We start from the raw sequence: 16,891 nt of genomic DNA, 5'->3' as shown, positions 1-16,891 counted from the left end.
CCAGCGCGCCAGCGCACAAAGCCCCACGCGGGAGTCTATGACATGCCGCCATGGAGCTGAATGCATTCAAATTATTCTTGGCAAGTCATGTAAAGAGTATGTGAAAACACGAGGCTGAGGGGAAGGTTGAATGTGTAAAACCAGGGATCCTCCTTTCTGGTCAGTCCACCCCCCTCCCGCAGCCTGGAGGGCAGGTCTCTGCAGAGTGGCAGGGCACCAGGGGATCTGAGCTTCTCCCTCCTGTGCCCCGGGTCCTGGTCTCAATCAGACACAGGAGAAGCAGGTGGGAGTTACACCTGAACTTAAGATATCATCTCATAAAAAAAAGTTCTTTCAGTGTATAGCAAGATGGTAAGATGCATTTAAGTAACCTACAGTGTCATACCAGCACTTGTTAAAACTGAGGTGCTGGAGCATTAGTCCGGCTAGCACCATTCTGAGATTCTGAAACACAGTCCTTCAAGACCAGCATGTATGTAGGTTTCCTGTCCCAACAATTCAGACAACAGGAGCCAGAGATGAAGGACTGTTTTCCTCAGCCTCTTGTCTTAGGTAGAACAGCACTGGCAGAAACATTTACTGCTGAAGGGAACATCACAGTCATGGCTAAATTTTCTTTGGCTGATTCTGAGACAGTGGAAACCTTTATCAAAGACGCTCAGGAACGCCTTCCACAGTTTAGCCCATGCCAGCAAATATGAGCTCAGTGATTTATTCACTCAATAAATATTTACTGAGCCCCTACTTTGTACTAGGAACTGAGAATATAGCAACAAATACCAGAAAAAGGTTTATTCTTTCTGCCACAAAGTCTGAAATGTTTATACTACATTTAAACTTTTATTAAGCTAAAATAACACAATGACATATGTCATGAAGATAGAAAGAGCGGACAAAGTGTGTTCCAGAAGTTCTCGGCAGGTACTCTGTGATACATATTTCCTAACCTGCTGTGCTTGGTTAATGAGTTATTTTCACTATGTTTGCAGTCTGTATTAGTGCATTCTGGTATATAACTCCTTTCACCTCTTTTGCAAATTCTGTAGATTGTGAGAGCTATACTTTCTCACTTGGAACAACCATATTTAGCATGTGATGTGATACTAAAAAGGGGAAAGAGATCAGTGAAGCTCTCTATCCGGAATGTGACAATTTAAATGGAGTGGCAGGCGAGACACGATGTTTCCCGGTTGCTAACAGGAGGCTTTTCTGTCATCCTGTGACAAAGACCAGGCTGCTGGCCTCTAGTGGCGAGTATCTATGCAACCAAGAATAGAACTGGAGGATACCACAATGCCAGAGCAAATAGTTTTAATGTTTCTGAGGCTCCCAGCATTTTCATAGCATGCATGACTCACATATATATAATAAAAGAAAAAGAAACCACAATATTTTGAAAAGCCTTTGTCCAATTACTAATATTTTGATATCTGCTGATAATCCCACAGAACTTTAAATCTTAAAAATAAGAAAGTACTGTTGACCTCCATAATTTAAACAAGATTATCTGAATTCTATAAACTTCTCTGAACAGAACAATTACATGTCAAGCCATGGAGCCTAGAAGAATGCTTTAACATTTTCGAGGTTTTTATCAAATTAAATAAATGCTCTCTGTGAATCAGACTTTAAAGGTAGAGACGGCCCAGTTTTTCCTTTTACACACATGGAAGCAGAGCCTGAGAAAGGTTACATTTCTCGCCTGAGATCACACAACCAAGTATGTGGTCACGCGACCAGGCGTGGGGTCACACGACCAGGCAGGGGCTGACTAGGGCTGAGACTGGTCTGCAAGTCACTTCCCAGTCCTGCCCCTGCACCTTTGCGAAAGGCTTCCACCCAGAAACATCAGTTTACCCCACAGCAGTGCACACAAACCTCATGCTGTAAGGAGACGCTTCTTAAAGCACGGAGTGAGTCTTGATCTTGGAAGCCAATCACCCAGCACATTTGGGACATGCCATCTGTGCAGGACGCCTGGAGAGACTCTCCTCTGTCCTGTGGAGCAAGCCCAGCTCCTCTGCGCCATGTGCTGGGTTGCAGACAGACGGCAAGGCACCTTGTGATGTGAAGGTCTTGGGAAGTGTGAGGTAGGTTCAACACAGCAATGTTCAAAACAAGGCACCAGGAGAGCAGGCGGCCTGTAGCCCTGCATGCCTGGCCTGCTCTCACGCGTCCTCCTTCAGCAGCAGACACCAGAAAGACGGACGACAGCACGGTGCAAAGGCTGACCTCAGCTTGCAGATAAGATGAAGGTTTTGGGTCTGGGAGTTTTCTGGACAACATCGCACATTTTAGCTTCCAAATGTGTACAACTGCATGAAGGTCTGGGTGCTGGGCAGTATGGATATTACAGACAGGGAAAGGAACCACCCCATTCCATTTTTAATTCTACAATTCATCACTCATAAAATAAATATTTTTCATGGAAAAACACCTTTTTAAGCATAATAAATTTTTTAAAAACATACCTTACAAGACTTCTCAGGGAGTCTAAATGACATTATTAGAAGTAAAAGAGGCCCACGGATGTATAACCGGTTTAAAACAAAACTCTGCTGGAATCACACGCTACGTGGGCCACCACTGTGCAAACTGTAATGGTGTATTAAAAACTATAAAGTGATTTTCAGATGAACACCTAGAGAAATGAGAACAAAAATAGATCTCATAAATCTAGACACTGGATAATTCAAAAAATATAAATCTTGAATTCCTCGCACCAAGTTTAAAAAAACATTAGACTCTGACAAGATCATCTTCCTTAAGGCACATTTTTAACAGCTCTGACTTGTATAAAAATGTGACATTCTACGGAGGACACAATACTGTTTTTTAAGTGTAATTACAATATAACTTTTTTTTTTTTTTTTAAAAGATGACCGGTAAGGGGATCTTAACCCTTGACTTGGTGTTGTCAGCACCACGCTCACCCAGTGAGCAAACCGGCCATCCCTATATGGGATCCGAACCCGTGGCCTTGGTGTTATCAGCACCACACTCTCCCGAGTGAGCCACAGGCCAGCCCTAATTACAATATAACTTAGCAGGAGTTCTGACAATTGCTGGTGTACACCTTACATCATGAATTAAATGGCATGCTCTGCAATCCTACAAACAGGCTGGATGTTACTTCTTTGTAAATACAAAAATCATGCAGAAATCTCCTAAAGCAACAGCTGTGATGGCAAGTCTCAAACATCCAAAGCTGTTATCTTCTGAGGAACTTCTTATGATGTCCCAAATCAGCCACCCTCATCGTTATGCAGAATAAGATGGTTATTCCAGTTTCGTGACGGGGCAAGGCTGTCCTCTGAAATCAGCAACAAACGTGCACAGCAGCAGACCAAAACGTCCCCCTGCAGGACGCAATTCATTTTGCACTCTCAATCCATCTTAATTTTCTGCCTGGAAAGAGCCACGTTTCCCCCTGTGACTGCTGGCCGCGCATATTCTACAAAGTCGTCTATGAGAACAGGCCACGCTCCTGAAGGAAGCAAGCACAGGGTTAATGGAGTCAGTGCCAGGGCAACGTTTCCACGTTGCACGTATTTCTTTTCACAACCCAATGTTATACTTCGAGAACTAAAACCATTTCAAGTTTATACAGCTCAGGTTTTGCTCAACGAACTGGCTGAAGCAAGGCCTGAGCCAGCAAATGCTTGCTGCATGTTGACAGGCGCCTCTGTAAGGACAGCCGTGGCATCAGCCGCTGCGTGTGCCCACCACAGGCTTCAGCCAGTGCGGTGCTTGGGGCGGTCAGGACAAGCTTACCAGGGATGGAAAGAGATGGATGCCTGTCTCCTGAGGCAGGAACAAGGAGCCGCTTTCCTCCAGCGTCGCTGCATGCCTGCTGCCAGGGCGCTGCTGCCCTGCTCCTGCCTACACCACTTAGACCCAGACCTGCCAGACCCAAGCAGCCCTGAGCTCATCTGCCAGCCAAGCACTTACTGCCTCATCTCACCAAGCACAGCCAGTGCTCTGGGAAGCTGAGCTCCCTCTCATTTGACAGCATTTATTAGATGCCTATTGTGGGCTGCGTACCGTGCTATGTGTTCAGGACACAAAGAGAACGAGCAAAAGCAGTAGGGAAGACAGGCGCGTGCACAGCTGCTCACAAGCAAGGTGGGAGCACCGCAGCTGAAGACCCAGGCTTTCCAGAACACAAGAGTGAGGACCAGCATGTCCCAAAGGAGGCAGCTGCCTGCTCAGCTGGAAGCAGGGCGGGTGGCAGTCTAGAGCTGAGACCTTCCGCCCAGATGCGGTTCTTTCCTAAAGTGGCAGAGAGCCTGGTGCAGGGAAGGCACCCACACGTCCTCTGACTTACTGTCCTGAAATAACTGGGAATGGGAGGGACTACAATACGCATAAATGTACTTGCACAACAAACAGCTGGAATCTCCAGATGAGCTTAAGCAGCACAATGGAATAACTGACTCAAGGCTTTGAACGGGATTCCAAACACCCATCCAGCTCTAGAGTTCTGCCACGCAAGTCTCTGCGTGCCCAATTTTAAAACGCTTTAGTTTAAGAGGACCATCTTCTCAATTTAAGGAACACAGGAGGCACTATTTTTCTTTTGTGTGACTCATGACGGGGAGGCAGGCACTGTTACCATCACCCCCACTCCAGTGATGGAATGGGCCCAGGAGTCAGCGAGGGCCCGTCTAACTCAGTGTCGGCGGCCGTCGCGACTGTCCTGTGCTGCGACTCTGGTGTCTGTGTCTGTCGTCACTCTAGAGGCAGGAAAAGCTAATGTTCGGTGCAGCCTCTGTTAGCAATCATCTGAAGCACTACAACTCCCAGTACCTTCCTCGTCGTAGTTGGACATGTCATCTGCAATCATGTTTCCAAAATCTAGTAGAAGGTTCCAAGTGTCCCTTGGAATCGATCTTTTGTGATGTTCCTATAACAATAAATAGGAGGAAAAAACCCCACCAGATTTCAGACACGGAGCTTAACTCAGGTATTCTAGTGGCTTAGTGATCTTCAGTGAATGAGTGATCCTCATTAATTTGATGAGGAATAATTACAATAACAAAATTGCTAAAAGTTAAAAGTAATAATAGTGCTTTGTATAAACGTTAAGATGTACAAACAATGTCAATGTCCAAATATAGAAAACAGACTTACTTAAAAGCAAAATAAAGCAAAACATTTTAAATATTAAAATTATAAACTCCTGTCTCAATCAAATGGAAGGGCAACATTTATTCTCTTTACCTAACACTCCCCTCCCCCACAAAAAATTCGGGAACATCAAAGGACAGCAGCAAGTCACGCTTCTGTTTCATTTCTGTACACTTGCTTTTCTGCAAGGCAGTTCTTGCAGTGGGATGGGACAGCTCTCTAGAAATATCTCTGTTATGCAGTATTCCAGATATACCAAAACCACGGGCGGTGGTGTGACACCTCTGCACTTGCATCCAGCTGCTGAGGAAGGCCACCGCAGGTTCAGGGCCTGCCCTGGCGTTCCGCTCTCAGCTTGCTCTTTCCTTTTGTCTTCTGCAGAGGAACTCCTTCCCCAGAATTCAGCACGTACCACTCTCATGCCTGTCTTCGTGCATTAATCACACACATACATGTTCACAAACAGCTTATAGCCTCGGGCTGCATTTCAAAGTGCTAACTGCTGCCACACTGTAAGCAGCTGCCTGCAGTCTGTTTTTCCACTCAACGCCACACTTAACATGCATGCAGGCTGACACATGCAGATCTAAGTCCACCCATCTCTGCTGCTCCTCAGCTTGCTCTATGGCATCCACATTCTGACTTCTCTTCCGTCCTCTCACCAACAGGCATGTGGCTGTACCCAGTGCTGTGCTGTTACACCAGTGCCATGAGCATCTTTGTCCCTGTCTCTGTGCCTGTGGGCATGAGGTTCTCTGGGGAATGTCTGCAATTTAGATTTGCCCCCAGGTAAAGAGTAAGGGGTCAGGGCAGTATTACTGACCTCCAAAAGTTTTAGAAGCAATGTAGCACGACTCATACAACACACAGCTTAAATGAGGCCTCCCCATGACAGGTCTGCAGGATTTAATGCCAGCACCTTCACAGACAGCTCTGGCCCTCCACACGCGACGCTCTGTGAGTACTATCACTAGATAACAAAATGAGCCGCGTGGAAGTCACTCGCCCAGGCCAGAATTAAATTGAATCGAGGAGGTGCTGGTCCTTGGCCAGGCCACGGGCTGTGTCATGCAAAAGACCACTCCCTTTCATGTCCACGGACAGAATGAGGAGATCGGGCACTCTGCTGTCACCATAACAGTCCCTTCTAGAGTCAGGACATGGCTCTGCGCCCCACTCACTCCCACCAACCAGAGACACACCCACTGCCTCACTGTGACAGCGCCAGCACAGTGTCTTTCCTAAAGGAGCCTGTAGAGGCCTCCTTCCCTTCTGAGTATCACAGAACACATTTTAAAAGGTGTCAGACAATGAACACACACGGTGGCCAGGATGCATCTGGACAGTGGGACACATTCACAGCTCTGGGGCCCATGTCAATGTACAGAGGGGTGTTTCTTGCACTTTCTTTTAGGATCTGAAGTTTCTCAGCAGAAGTACAGAATTACTTAGTTTAGGGTCCTCAGAGGAGACAGCAGATGAAGGGTTGCTGAGATTTGCAGTGGATCTTCTAGAAACCCCGCCTGGAAGGTGTTTCGTGTGGCTGCTGCCACCTTCCTCAAGGTGGCAGAGCTGTGCGGCAACTGGTCTGGTACCTGAGGATCCTTGTGCAGAACCTCTGTCCACCCAAAACTTCTGCACATAAGACTCTAGTTAGACAGTTCTGTGCAGCCGCACCCCTGCTGGCTTCCCTTCACGGTGCGCACACACGGGAGAAGCAGGACACTTACCAATAAGAATGTGTTCCAGAGATCTAGAAACTTAAACCTGCCCGATAATACTAGCTTCCAATATGCAACAGCCATTTCTAAATCTGGCAAAGAGAGAAAGAGCAGTTAATAAATCCCAATCTCTTTTTCTACTGCACAAAAAAATGACCACTCTTAACACTGACTTTTACTTGATCCCTAAAACCTGGCAATCTTACCCAAGAGTCGCATGAGGTCTAATCTCCACAGAAGCACTCCTGATAAGTACAATCTAATTTCATAAATATGGGGAAACTTCTTTAAGAAAGGGTTTGTGTATTGTTATTCATGCAAGCAATCATTGCTTAATTAATCTGTTTTGGAGACTCACGTTTTCATATACACTGGGCCTTCCATAAATCTGACCTGATCTGGATACTTTTAATGCGTACCATTTATTTTTAAAAACAGGACACTCCCCTTTCTAAGTGACGAACTGTGAGCTAAACACCTTGTTTAGAAAGCACACTGTCCCCGAAATAGGTCTGCCTTGTCATCACACTAACTAAAGCAGAATCTGACTCATAAGTACATTATACAGGCACTGCGAGGCCGATGAACTTCTCATTGCGTAGTCCAGACAAGCCAGCACATGACAGGAAAAGCACTGCCACTGATATCAGGACATTTAAAAATCTAGACAGCACCATCAGTGAAAGCCAATGTTCTCATTTTTCCCGACTGGAAGGTAGCGGTTATTTCATGACTTCTCTACAAATCCGTGCTGCAGGGCTCGATCTTAAGACGACGTCTCATTGACCATGAACACTGAGTGTATGGCTGTGTTAGAACAGCATCTCCAATCTATATTTTTTGGAATACTGATTTAGCCTCCTTCACTGGAAGTTTAACAACTGCTCCTTATTATATGCATGATGTAGTGACACAGGAAGCGTCTGAGAAGTCTGCCTCCTCAAGCTGGCCACCGTTAGTCATACTGCATCATACTCACCAGTTTTAGGAAATAAAAAGTTACATTAAATAATTTCCTAATTACCCATTTATGTGTGTGTGTCAGACAAACTAAAGTGAAAAGGAGATTAACAAATATATTAAGGTAATAGGGTAGTTTAAATGCAAAATACCCAATTAAACACTTTTCAAAAGATTTTCTTCTAAACCTGGTTTAATCCCACTAGGACAAAAATTATTCAACCTGGAGCTCTAACTTGAGATTTCCAGGGTCAGTCACTATTAAAAACAGATAATCAAGATACGTCTAAGTAGTGATCACCTTTAAATAAAATCCTGCATTCCCTGTGTTAGGGGTTCATTACAGCCTTTATCAGTCTTACGCAGTCTCGCGTCTTAATCAGAAAGGAAGTTCCAGTAACTGACACATGGAACAACTCTCTACACCTCACCTATGAGACCCACAGCACAATTCTAAGATGATTAGTCTTGTCCTGCTTATAAGTCTATGTCCTTATCACTTAGAAGAACATTAATTGAAATCTATATTCAACTCATCTTAATGATGTAAAGCTCACACTGAGAAATGGAGTTGAACCTGGGGAGGAAAGAAGAGTAAGTTTTATGGCATACATTTAATCTAGCTAATTTTGGATTAGTTTTGGTCCTACAAACCTTTCTTACAAAGCACCTGATCTGCATTTCTGTAAATCACACAACTAAAAGTAAAGGTACAAATTTTCAATATTTAATATTATCTATGTAAAAATGTTTAATATTGTCCTAATGGACGTAGCCATTTGCAAAACAGCAGCAGCAGCAGCAACTCCAAGTGGCACTCCTGACGTCGGGAGCAGTCACTCCTGCAGGGCTATGTCTTTATAGCAGCTGTTTTCCTTCTCTCCTAAGAAAATGTTAGAAGAAGGTATTACTATTTAAATTTCATGCCTGTGATGCTCCATTTAGGATTAGATAATGAAGATGTGTTCTCTGTCAGAAAAGGATCTCAGGGCAGATGCAGAAATTAACTAATTTTCATGAAACTTTACTTCCTCAAAAATCAAGATTCTCAAAGCCAATTGATTCCAGACTCTAGCCAGTATAAAACTATGTTGAGTTTCTAACATTAAAACAAAGAGTCAAATAACTTTAATTGTCCTCTTTATTAGGTTGACCATCAGTTGAGTACAGGGTAAAGAATAATCTTACATGAAAGCAACAGAATACACACAATCTCAACACACACACACACAGACACACACACCTGAAGGACACAGGACTGATCTCTCTCTCAATCCACTTTCCCTGCTGTCCATGCTGTTTCTAGGAACTAGTGGAGCCCTGCACCGATCTCTGCAATTTGATTTTATCCTTCAGGAGACAGACGACGTGATAAATGTACTTTGGAAATGATGAATCGAATGCCCTGTTTTTGGTTTATGGTCATGAAATTATTCTTCTTGCTTTATTTCCTTTTTTAGGAAGCCCTCAAATAACTTCCTTAAATAGTGTGTAGTCTATTTGAAATGTTCATACAATCTAATGATTTTCCTGAAGAGGCGATTATCTTCTTCAATATAATTTCATATTCTCTCAATTTTCTCATGAAGCAAAGAAACAAAACCAGTAACTCTTCTAATTCTCTAGTGAACGACTGTGATAAAACATTTTATTTAGGCATCTACAGAAATAAAGTGAGTAAGAAGATAATCTTTTGTCCTCAGTAAAGGAACTGAAGGATAAACTATAAATTTGTAGCTTTTGTCGGCCTATTCTGCTGCCTGATGCTTAAGGAAATCTATAAAACAGAGGCTAAACATATTAGGCCCCATCTCAAAAATGTTTCAAAACACTCCTTACCCTTATATTAAACTTCTTTGAAATATTCATGAAGAAAGAAAATATATTTTGTAACTTTAAACTGGGTGACTAAATCAGACTCTAATTTATAACCTCTTAGAAATTATTATGTAATTAAAAATGTATGTTGAACGTGATAACGTCGGGTTTGCAGGGCTGCGCAGCCTCCACCTAAGCAGCCCTTCTGGCCTGAGGCTACCACCCTATAAGGAAGCCCAGGTGAGAGCCCACAGTGGTGGAACCCACACACCAGACTCAAGATGCAGCCCTTCCTGGGTGTTTCAGCCCGGCCCAGCCACCTGCTGAAATGCTCCTGAGTGAACTGAGCTGACATCATGCGGAGCAGAAGGCTGCCCGGCTGAGACCCGCATAGGTCCTGGACCTAAAGGATCATGAGATATAGAAGCGATTGTCACTGGAAGCCCTAAGTTCTGAGGCAGTCTGTTGCGTGGTAGTTACTAACCCGAGAGTGGGTCTGGAGCGAGGCCTGAGAATCTGTGTCTCCAGCAAGCTCCCAGTGATGCTGATGCTGACACTGCTCTGCACACCACCCTTCCCAAGGACCTGGAAAATTCCTTAATACTTTTTCATATCTGGCAAGTTAACTTGGCATTATAAGACAAAAATTCTGAAAAACAAGACATGCACATGAATGTTAAATGAAATTTAACCCTCACTTTTCAACATTTTTTTTCATTTCAATACTAAAAGGAAGGACTCTCCTAAACTGCAAATGTCAATACATACAAATGACTATTTCTAACAGAAGCTTAATTATCCTAAGATCATACTGAAGACATCAGAGTAAGAGTGAAATAGACAAACACTGTTTTTATTACTCCCTGAGATCTTGAGATGTCCTTTCCTGACAATCAGTGATTCACAGTCCAGACGGACTAGCTGCCACTCTGAAAAATGAAGCTAGATAAGCCTCGAAAAGTAAAGAATTACCTAAATTTTTCTCTGAGGAGTAATAATAATTACACTCAGACCTGAATTATCCACATTTTAGAAAAGCATGCACAGCAGCACCGTCCAGGTGAGCAGGACAGGAAAACAGGGGCGCAGATGGAGGGGGGGAACTGGGAAACGGGGATGTTAAAAAAACAAACAAAAAAACCTGACGGTAGAAGATGAAATAGCGTCCACAGCAGACAGAGCCAGCTGTTCTCAGCACGGCCCGTCCTCCGCTCTGAGGACCGAGAACCCCAGTGAGCCTACCCCGCGCTTCTCCAGTGCGTCACTCTACGTGCTGGTTAGTTTCTAGAAAAGACCGGTGATGTTTTCTTGAGAATACTGATGACAGTTACTGTGGAATCAGACCGCAAACTGAGATAGGTTTTAACTTTAATGACGATTCTGCCTCAGCTTCTTAGAAAGGAATAGAGTGGAATAGGGAAGATAAAAAACAAGTTTTAGCCCCCAAAGTAGCAGCATTATTCACAATAGCCAAGATGTGGAAACAACCTGAATGTCCACTGACAGATGAACCCACTGACAGATGAACGGATAAACAAAATGTGGTGCATACAATGGAATATTATTCAGCCTTAAAAAGGAAGGGAATTCTGACACATGCTACAACACGCATGAACCCTGAGGACATTATGCTGAGTGAAAGAAGCCAGACACAGAAGGACAGATACTGTTAAGACTCCACTTATGTGGTCCCTAAAGTCATCAAGTTCACAGAGTCAGAATAGGAAAGGTGGGTGCCGAGGGCTGGGGAGGGGGTGGGGAGTTAGTGTCTAATGGGGGCAGAGCTCCAGACTGGGAAGATGGAAAAGCTCTGGAGATGGGTACTAGTGATGGTCATACAACATTGTGAGCGTCCTTAATGCTACTCAATTGTACACTGAAAAATAGTTAAAATGGTTAAAAAAAAAAAAAAAAAAAAAAATCAGTCTTGAGGAAAAAACCCCAGGGACTCCTGACCTGACTGGTTGGAAACGAGAAGTTCTGTGCTCAGTCACTCCCTTCTCTCCTTCAGACGAGCAATCTACGAGAACTCAACTCTGCAGCACACCAGACAGGGTCCTGGAAAGGTGGCAGCAGAGGCAGCATAGTTTTAAAACTTCCCCAAATCCTCACATAAAAACAGACACAGCAATTAGACAGAAAAACAAAACCTCGCAGACAACATTTACAATAAGTTTAGGTGAGAAAGTAACATCAGGAACCCAAATTATGAGCCGTAGAGGATGAACCACACTACCTATAACAACCCCTGCATGTGTGTGTGCAGGGGAGAGTCAGGGGCCAGGGTCTCCAGGGGTGTGGGAACAGCAGGGCCTGGGGCAGCTGCAGGCGATCACTGCAAGGCCAGGCCAGGGCTGGGCCAGGACAGGACCTCGCTCCGGGCTGTGGCTGTGAGTCAGGGCTCTGCCATGACAGCTAGAGGGCTGAGGCCAGTCAGTTCCTACAAACCTGAAAACCTACTGGCCAGGGCCAGCTTCCAAACGGGGACTCACACTGCAGGGAAACAGCTGGGAGTGGAGCACAAGCTGAGCAGGAAAGGAGCAGCAGGGACAAGAAAAGAGATAAAAGTCGGGAGAGGAACAGAGCTGGAAAATTTGGGGAAGCACAGACCAGTTTTGTAAACTACATGCGTGTGCACACATGCACACACACCCAGAAGAGGAAGCTCTGTGAAGTCAAAAGAGCTGCCCTGAATCATCGTCCTTCTAAACGCTGAAGAAGCCAATCTCCTGTAAAGATGAGCAGAACAGCACTGAGACCAAGTCTCATACAACACCACCTAAGAAAAAGACGACGCACATGGAACGCCATCCTGGATGACGCACGCACGCGGGGCCAGCGGCCCGTCAGAGGTGCAGCCGCGAGTCCACTACAGGCGACAGACACTCAGAAATGAGCAAGACGCTAGAGACCAAGAATCAGAATCAGAAAACTCACGAATCAGGCAAAACTCAAGAATTAGAAACAAAGGAAAATCATTCCGGAATAAATTCAAATAGTGGCCTCCCAGAAAAAGGTGAAAAAGGAAGATCGTTTTAAAAATAAAAAGACATGAAATACAGATAAAAATCTGACAGAAAGTAACACACACTGAAGACAGGTCAAGAAGATCTAACTCATTATACGGATAATACGAGTCTCTGTAGAAACTAAAACTAGATAAGAGAAACAGAACAAATGCTAAAACCATAATTCAAGGATATTTTTTCCTGAAATAAAAAAAGGTTAAGAACTACTTATTGAAAGAGCACACAGCATATCTGAGAGCGCTGACTGAATGAACAACACCCGGACATCTTAGTAAAATTACTGGGCTTTAAAGAGAAAGGAAAACTATGCTTTGGGCATCTGGGCAAAGACAGCAGTCACTTATAAGGTACAGAAAACTAGATTATCATCAGACTATTGAACAACAACACTCTATGTCCGAAGAAAATGGAACAACACAGTAAGATATGCAAAGAAAGAAAACCGAGAAAAACCTCAGAATGGGTTTGGGTCCGCGGCCAGGTGCCAGCTGCCTGTGGGACAGAGAAGCCTGCGACAGGCGGAAGCGGAGCGCGGGCCGCGCACTCACAGCGAAGATTCACTCAAGCTACTTTTTGAAAATGGGGTGAGAATGTCTTTTTGGTTTTGGGGTTTTTTTTTTTTACTATTCACAGTAATGATATCGGTGGAGACAGAGTTAGCATCATAATTCTGAGGTTGTGGTATGTGCAACGTGGGATATGGCAAATACTGACGTGACACACTGATTCTGCCATCACCTCTGCCCTGGAGGGCCAGGTAGAAGGACAAACACAGACAAACTTAAGTAAAACAGCAACCACCACCACCAATTGGAATGAAGAGCAGCAGCATGAAGCGCTGCTTACTGAAGAAGCCCAGAAACCATCACCCCTGAGTATGAACGAGCATTACCAGTGACCAGAGTACGGTCTCAAGAGGCCATTTTCCACTAACAGAAACCAGGTCTTCCTAGAGGAAGGAGGGAGCCCGGGTCTGGGCAGAGAGTGTGCGGGATGAGCCCAGAACAGCCTGCCCTGACAGACGGCAGAAGCGGCACCGGCACCGGCACCGCGCCAGAAGGGCCTGCGCTGACCTGGAGAGGCCCCACTGGCCCACCCGAGCCTCAAGGAAGACACTACCTGCCTCCCAGTGCGTAAATCCACGAGATCACAGGGATATGAAGAAACAGACATTCACTGGTCACCTTCGAAGGAAGCCCAGAACAAGCACACTCCTGAGAACTGGGACGCAGCGGCCAGAACCCAGTGTCTGTCCTGCCCTTCTCAAAGGACAGCAACTCTGGAGAACAACACCGGGAGATGGAAAGCAAGCCTTTATGAGATCATTCCAACAGATAAATGAAAAGAAAAGGGTAGAAGACCATCTGTCTGCAGCCCCTAACTAGTTAACCTAACTAGTTAAGCAGTGGACCCAGGCACTGGGCACATCAGCTAGTGTCCCCATAACTAAGACACCAGGACCCTCCTGCCCACGACAGGCCAGTGGCACCTGGCCTCTATGTTCACCTGCCAGTTAGTGACAGCCTGAGTGACGTGGCGTGATCACGTGCTTCTCATACTGCCACATGAACAAGCCACCCAGCCGCTCTACTTCGGTCACACAGCTGAACATTCACAACAGCGTCGTCTGACTGGCCTCCCTACGAGCTGTCACAGAGCTGATAACATTTACAAATTTTTCCGAACAAATCAAAACATACAACACCACTTACAACATTCTACCAAGCAGCAGCTAGCAGCCCAAGTGCCTTGATAGAGCAGCTAATGTGGAAAGTTACCCCAGAAGGGCCCAGGACAAGCCTCGGTCCCTGGCTCTTCCCAGCCGTCCCCAGCTGTCCCTCTTCCCTCTGCAGGGACCACCCTCTTGGGGGAGCAGCACACACCTTCTAGGTCTACCTGCCGCTCCATGGCCGCCTTGACTGGCAGTCAAGAAGGACGTAGCACCTGCTCCAAACACCTCTATGAGAGCGGCAGATGAAGCCACAGCACACAGGAAAATCACCGCTGTTTTCATGTCAGTGTTTGGTGTCTTTTAAAAATTCAGGTGGACTTATCTGTGCCAAAATGAACTGTTTAAGGAGTTTCAAAATTGTGATATTATTTACTCAAAAAATACACGGGCCTAGCATGAAACGATGACATATGGCTCTGAACAAGATAAAAGGGCCAGGCGCAGGCAGATCAGGCAAACACTCCAGCCCAGAGGCAGAGTCAGAGGTGGGTCCTGAGAGTCCTGAGAACAGCTGGAGTTGTGCAGAGAAAAACGCCACGAAGGAAGGCTGGGCCAGGGCAGGGGTGGGCGAGGCCACGGAGGCCTGACTCTTCCTTCTGACCTTCAGAATTCCACTGCTGGGGTGACACTGACAATGACAGGGTCCCCACACTGCTCTGCTCTCCCTCATCTGCAGAGCCCAGCACTGCCCTGTCCCTGGCTCTGTCGAGCTTTAACCTGGATGCCAGGCCGTCCTCCAGGGAGGTGTGTGACATGCAGGGAGAGATCCGGTGGGCGCCCAGAGACATGCTCAGGTCTCACTGCAGAGACTGGAAGAATCTCTGAGGGGTTCGCAATGCTGCTCTCACCTCCTGAATGCATGCCTTAGATAAGCCATTCGATGCCTCAGCTTTGATTCCCCTGCTTATAAAATGGGGATAAGACTACGTGTGGATTGGCTGAAAATCCCTAATGAAGGCACATGCCTGCTTAATAAATGCTAGCTTCCACACTTCTTTCCAGACAATAAGGAAAGGACGAAAGCAGCACCTAGAGCAGGACGCACACTGCTTATCCCAGACCAGAACATGTGTGTGGACACCTGAGTGGCAGAGGTAGGGACGCCATGCGAGACGTCATTATCCCATTACGCACTGCTAAGCTGCACCCTCCGAGAGTTTTTCTAAGTACACCAAGCATTTTAACTTTCCCAGATTATGACGTGTGAAGTTCTACTCTCCACTCTGCACTGACTTGGCTAGAATCACCTGAAATTCTAATTTTACCAGGGCCTGTACCCACATGACTGGTGGCCTCTTCACGGCCCCTCCCCGCCAGGGTCCAGGACTCGTCCCCAGGGACAGACGCCAGGCTGCAGCAGGCAGCGCAGGGCAGGGGCTCCTTCGGGCGCTCCCTGAGCCGCATGAGCGCAGCTGTCTCCGAGGGGAAGCGCGGCCTGAGCCGGCAGCCTGCCGTCCGCTCTTTCCCCCGAGACTAGGCAGCTGCTGGCCTCGCCCTGGCCTGCCCTCCTGCACACCAGGCCCGAGGACCCGATCCTGCAGCAACGTCGCCCCAAACGTGTCTGCACAAACATGGGTATCAGGCACAGACATCTCTCCCTTCGCCACTGTCACTCGTGACCACACAAGAAGGTGCCGAGCCCTGTGGTGGCGGAAGCTCCTCACTGCTGCCTTTCGATGACCACCCATTTGTGATGCTCACCTGCCCTTCTGACCAGGAAAACACACCTGTGTGTGCTCCCCACAGCTCCCACGGGGACTGACAACATTGCCACCTTCTGAGGTTGTAGTGGAGCTGTTCAAGCAAATGTGGCCTTCACAGCACAGGCTTTTTTCAGCTTCTGAGCTGCAGGTGAGGTGGCACCACGGCAAGAAAAGCCATTTCAAAGGAGTGCTAGCCAGCAGGACAGTGGGCTCGACAGGAGCCCTATCATAGTCCAATGCAGCAACATATAAAACAAAGCAACCCACAACACTGAAGAAAAATAAAAAGAAGAAAGCAATCCCTACCATATGAAGTAGGAAACTGTTAGGGAAAGAAAGCTGCCTAGCTCCTCAAATCTACAATAGCAGGCGTGCCTCCCCCCAGCCACATCACAGGTGACCTGATGACAGCCATCAGAGAGGAGAAAGACGCAGGAGATACCAAAGGGAGACAGCACACCTGTAGCCAGGTGTGCGTGGAATCGGGATGAAAAGCCAAATGAGAGTGGTAGATTTTCTATCTATGGAGTATTCAAGCGTTTTCCAGTTTCCTAAGTAATGTTTGGTCATCTTAAAATATTGCTTTCATTTACAGGCGTTCTTCAAAACATACTTTCTAGCACACCTGTTTAATCCTTATTTAAAAGACCATATAATTCCCCAACTCAAAACCTGTAAGAGATTTCACTGACCCAAAACAAGGTCTGTACACTAGGCAACAATGCACTCATTTTTAGAAAGAGATAAGGCAGAAATAAACAATATGGTACTTAGGTGCAAGATGAACAAAAACAAATA

The 16,891-nt window shown here is 46.0% G+C and overlaps 1 protein-coding gene across 4 annotated transcripts in view; it reads right to left on the bottom strand.

Moving 5' to 3' along the window:
- Positions 1-1,294: 1,294 nt before the first annotated feature.
- The window catches only part of DCUN1D2 (defective in cullin neddylation 1 domain containing 2), a 32,950-nt gene continuing 17,353 nt past the window's right edge, over positions 1,295-16,891 (bottom strand). For 2 of the 4 annotated variants that reach the window (XM_063101842.1, XM_063101843.1), the window contains exons 5-7: positions 6,861-6,943; positions 4,810-4,906; positions 1,295-3,487 (exon numbers count right to left, since the gene is read on the bottom strand). In XM_063101842.1, the coding sequence (XP_062957912.1) occupies positions 3,387-3,487; positions 4,810-4,906; positions 6,861-6,943 (281 nt within the window). In that variant the 3' untranslated portion in view covers positions 1,295-3,386. The remainder of the gene's footprint in view (positions 3,488-4,809; positions 4,907-6,860; positions 6,944-16,891) is intronic. The other 2 variants (XM_063101844.1, XM_063101845.1) reach the window with 2 other exon arrangements.

This window comes from Cynocephalus volans, chromosome 7 (assembly GCF_027409185.1).
Source record: "Cynocephalus volans isolate mCynVol1 chromosome 7, mCynVol1.pri, whole genome shotgun sequence".
Classification (NCBI taxonomy): domain Eukaryota; kingdom Metazoa; phylum Chordata; class Mammalia; order Dermoptera; family Cynocephalidae; genus Cynocephalus; species Cynocephalus volans.
The sequence above is the reverse complement of the archived record's forward strand: the minus strand, read 5'-3'. Positions and strand labels throughout refer to the sequence as shown.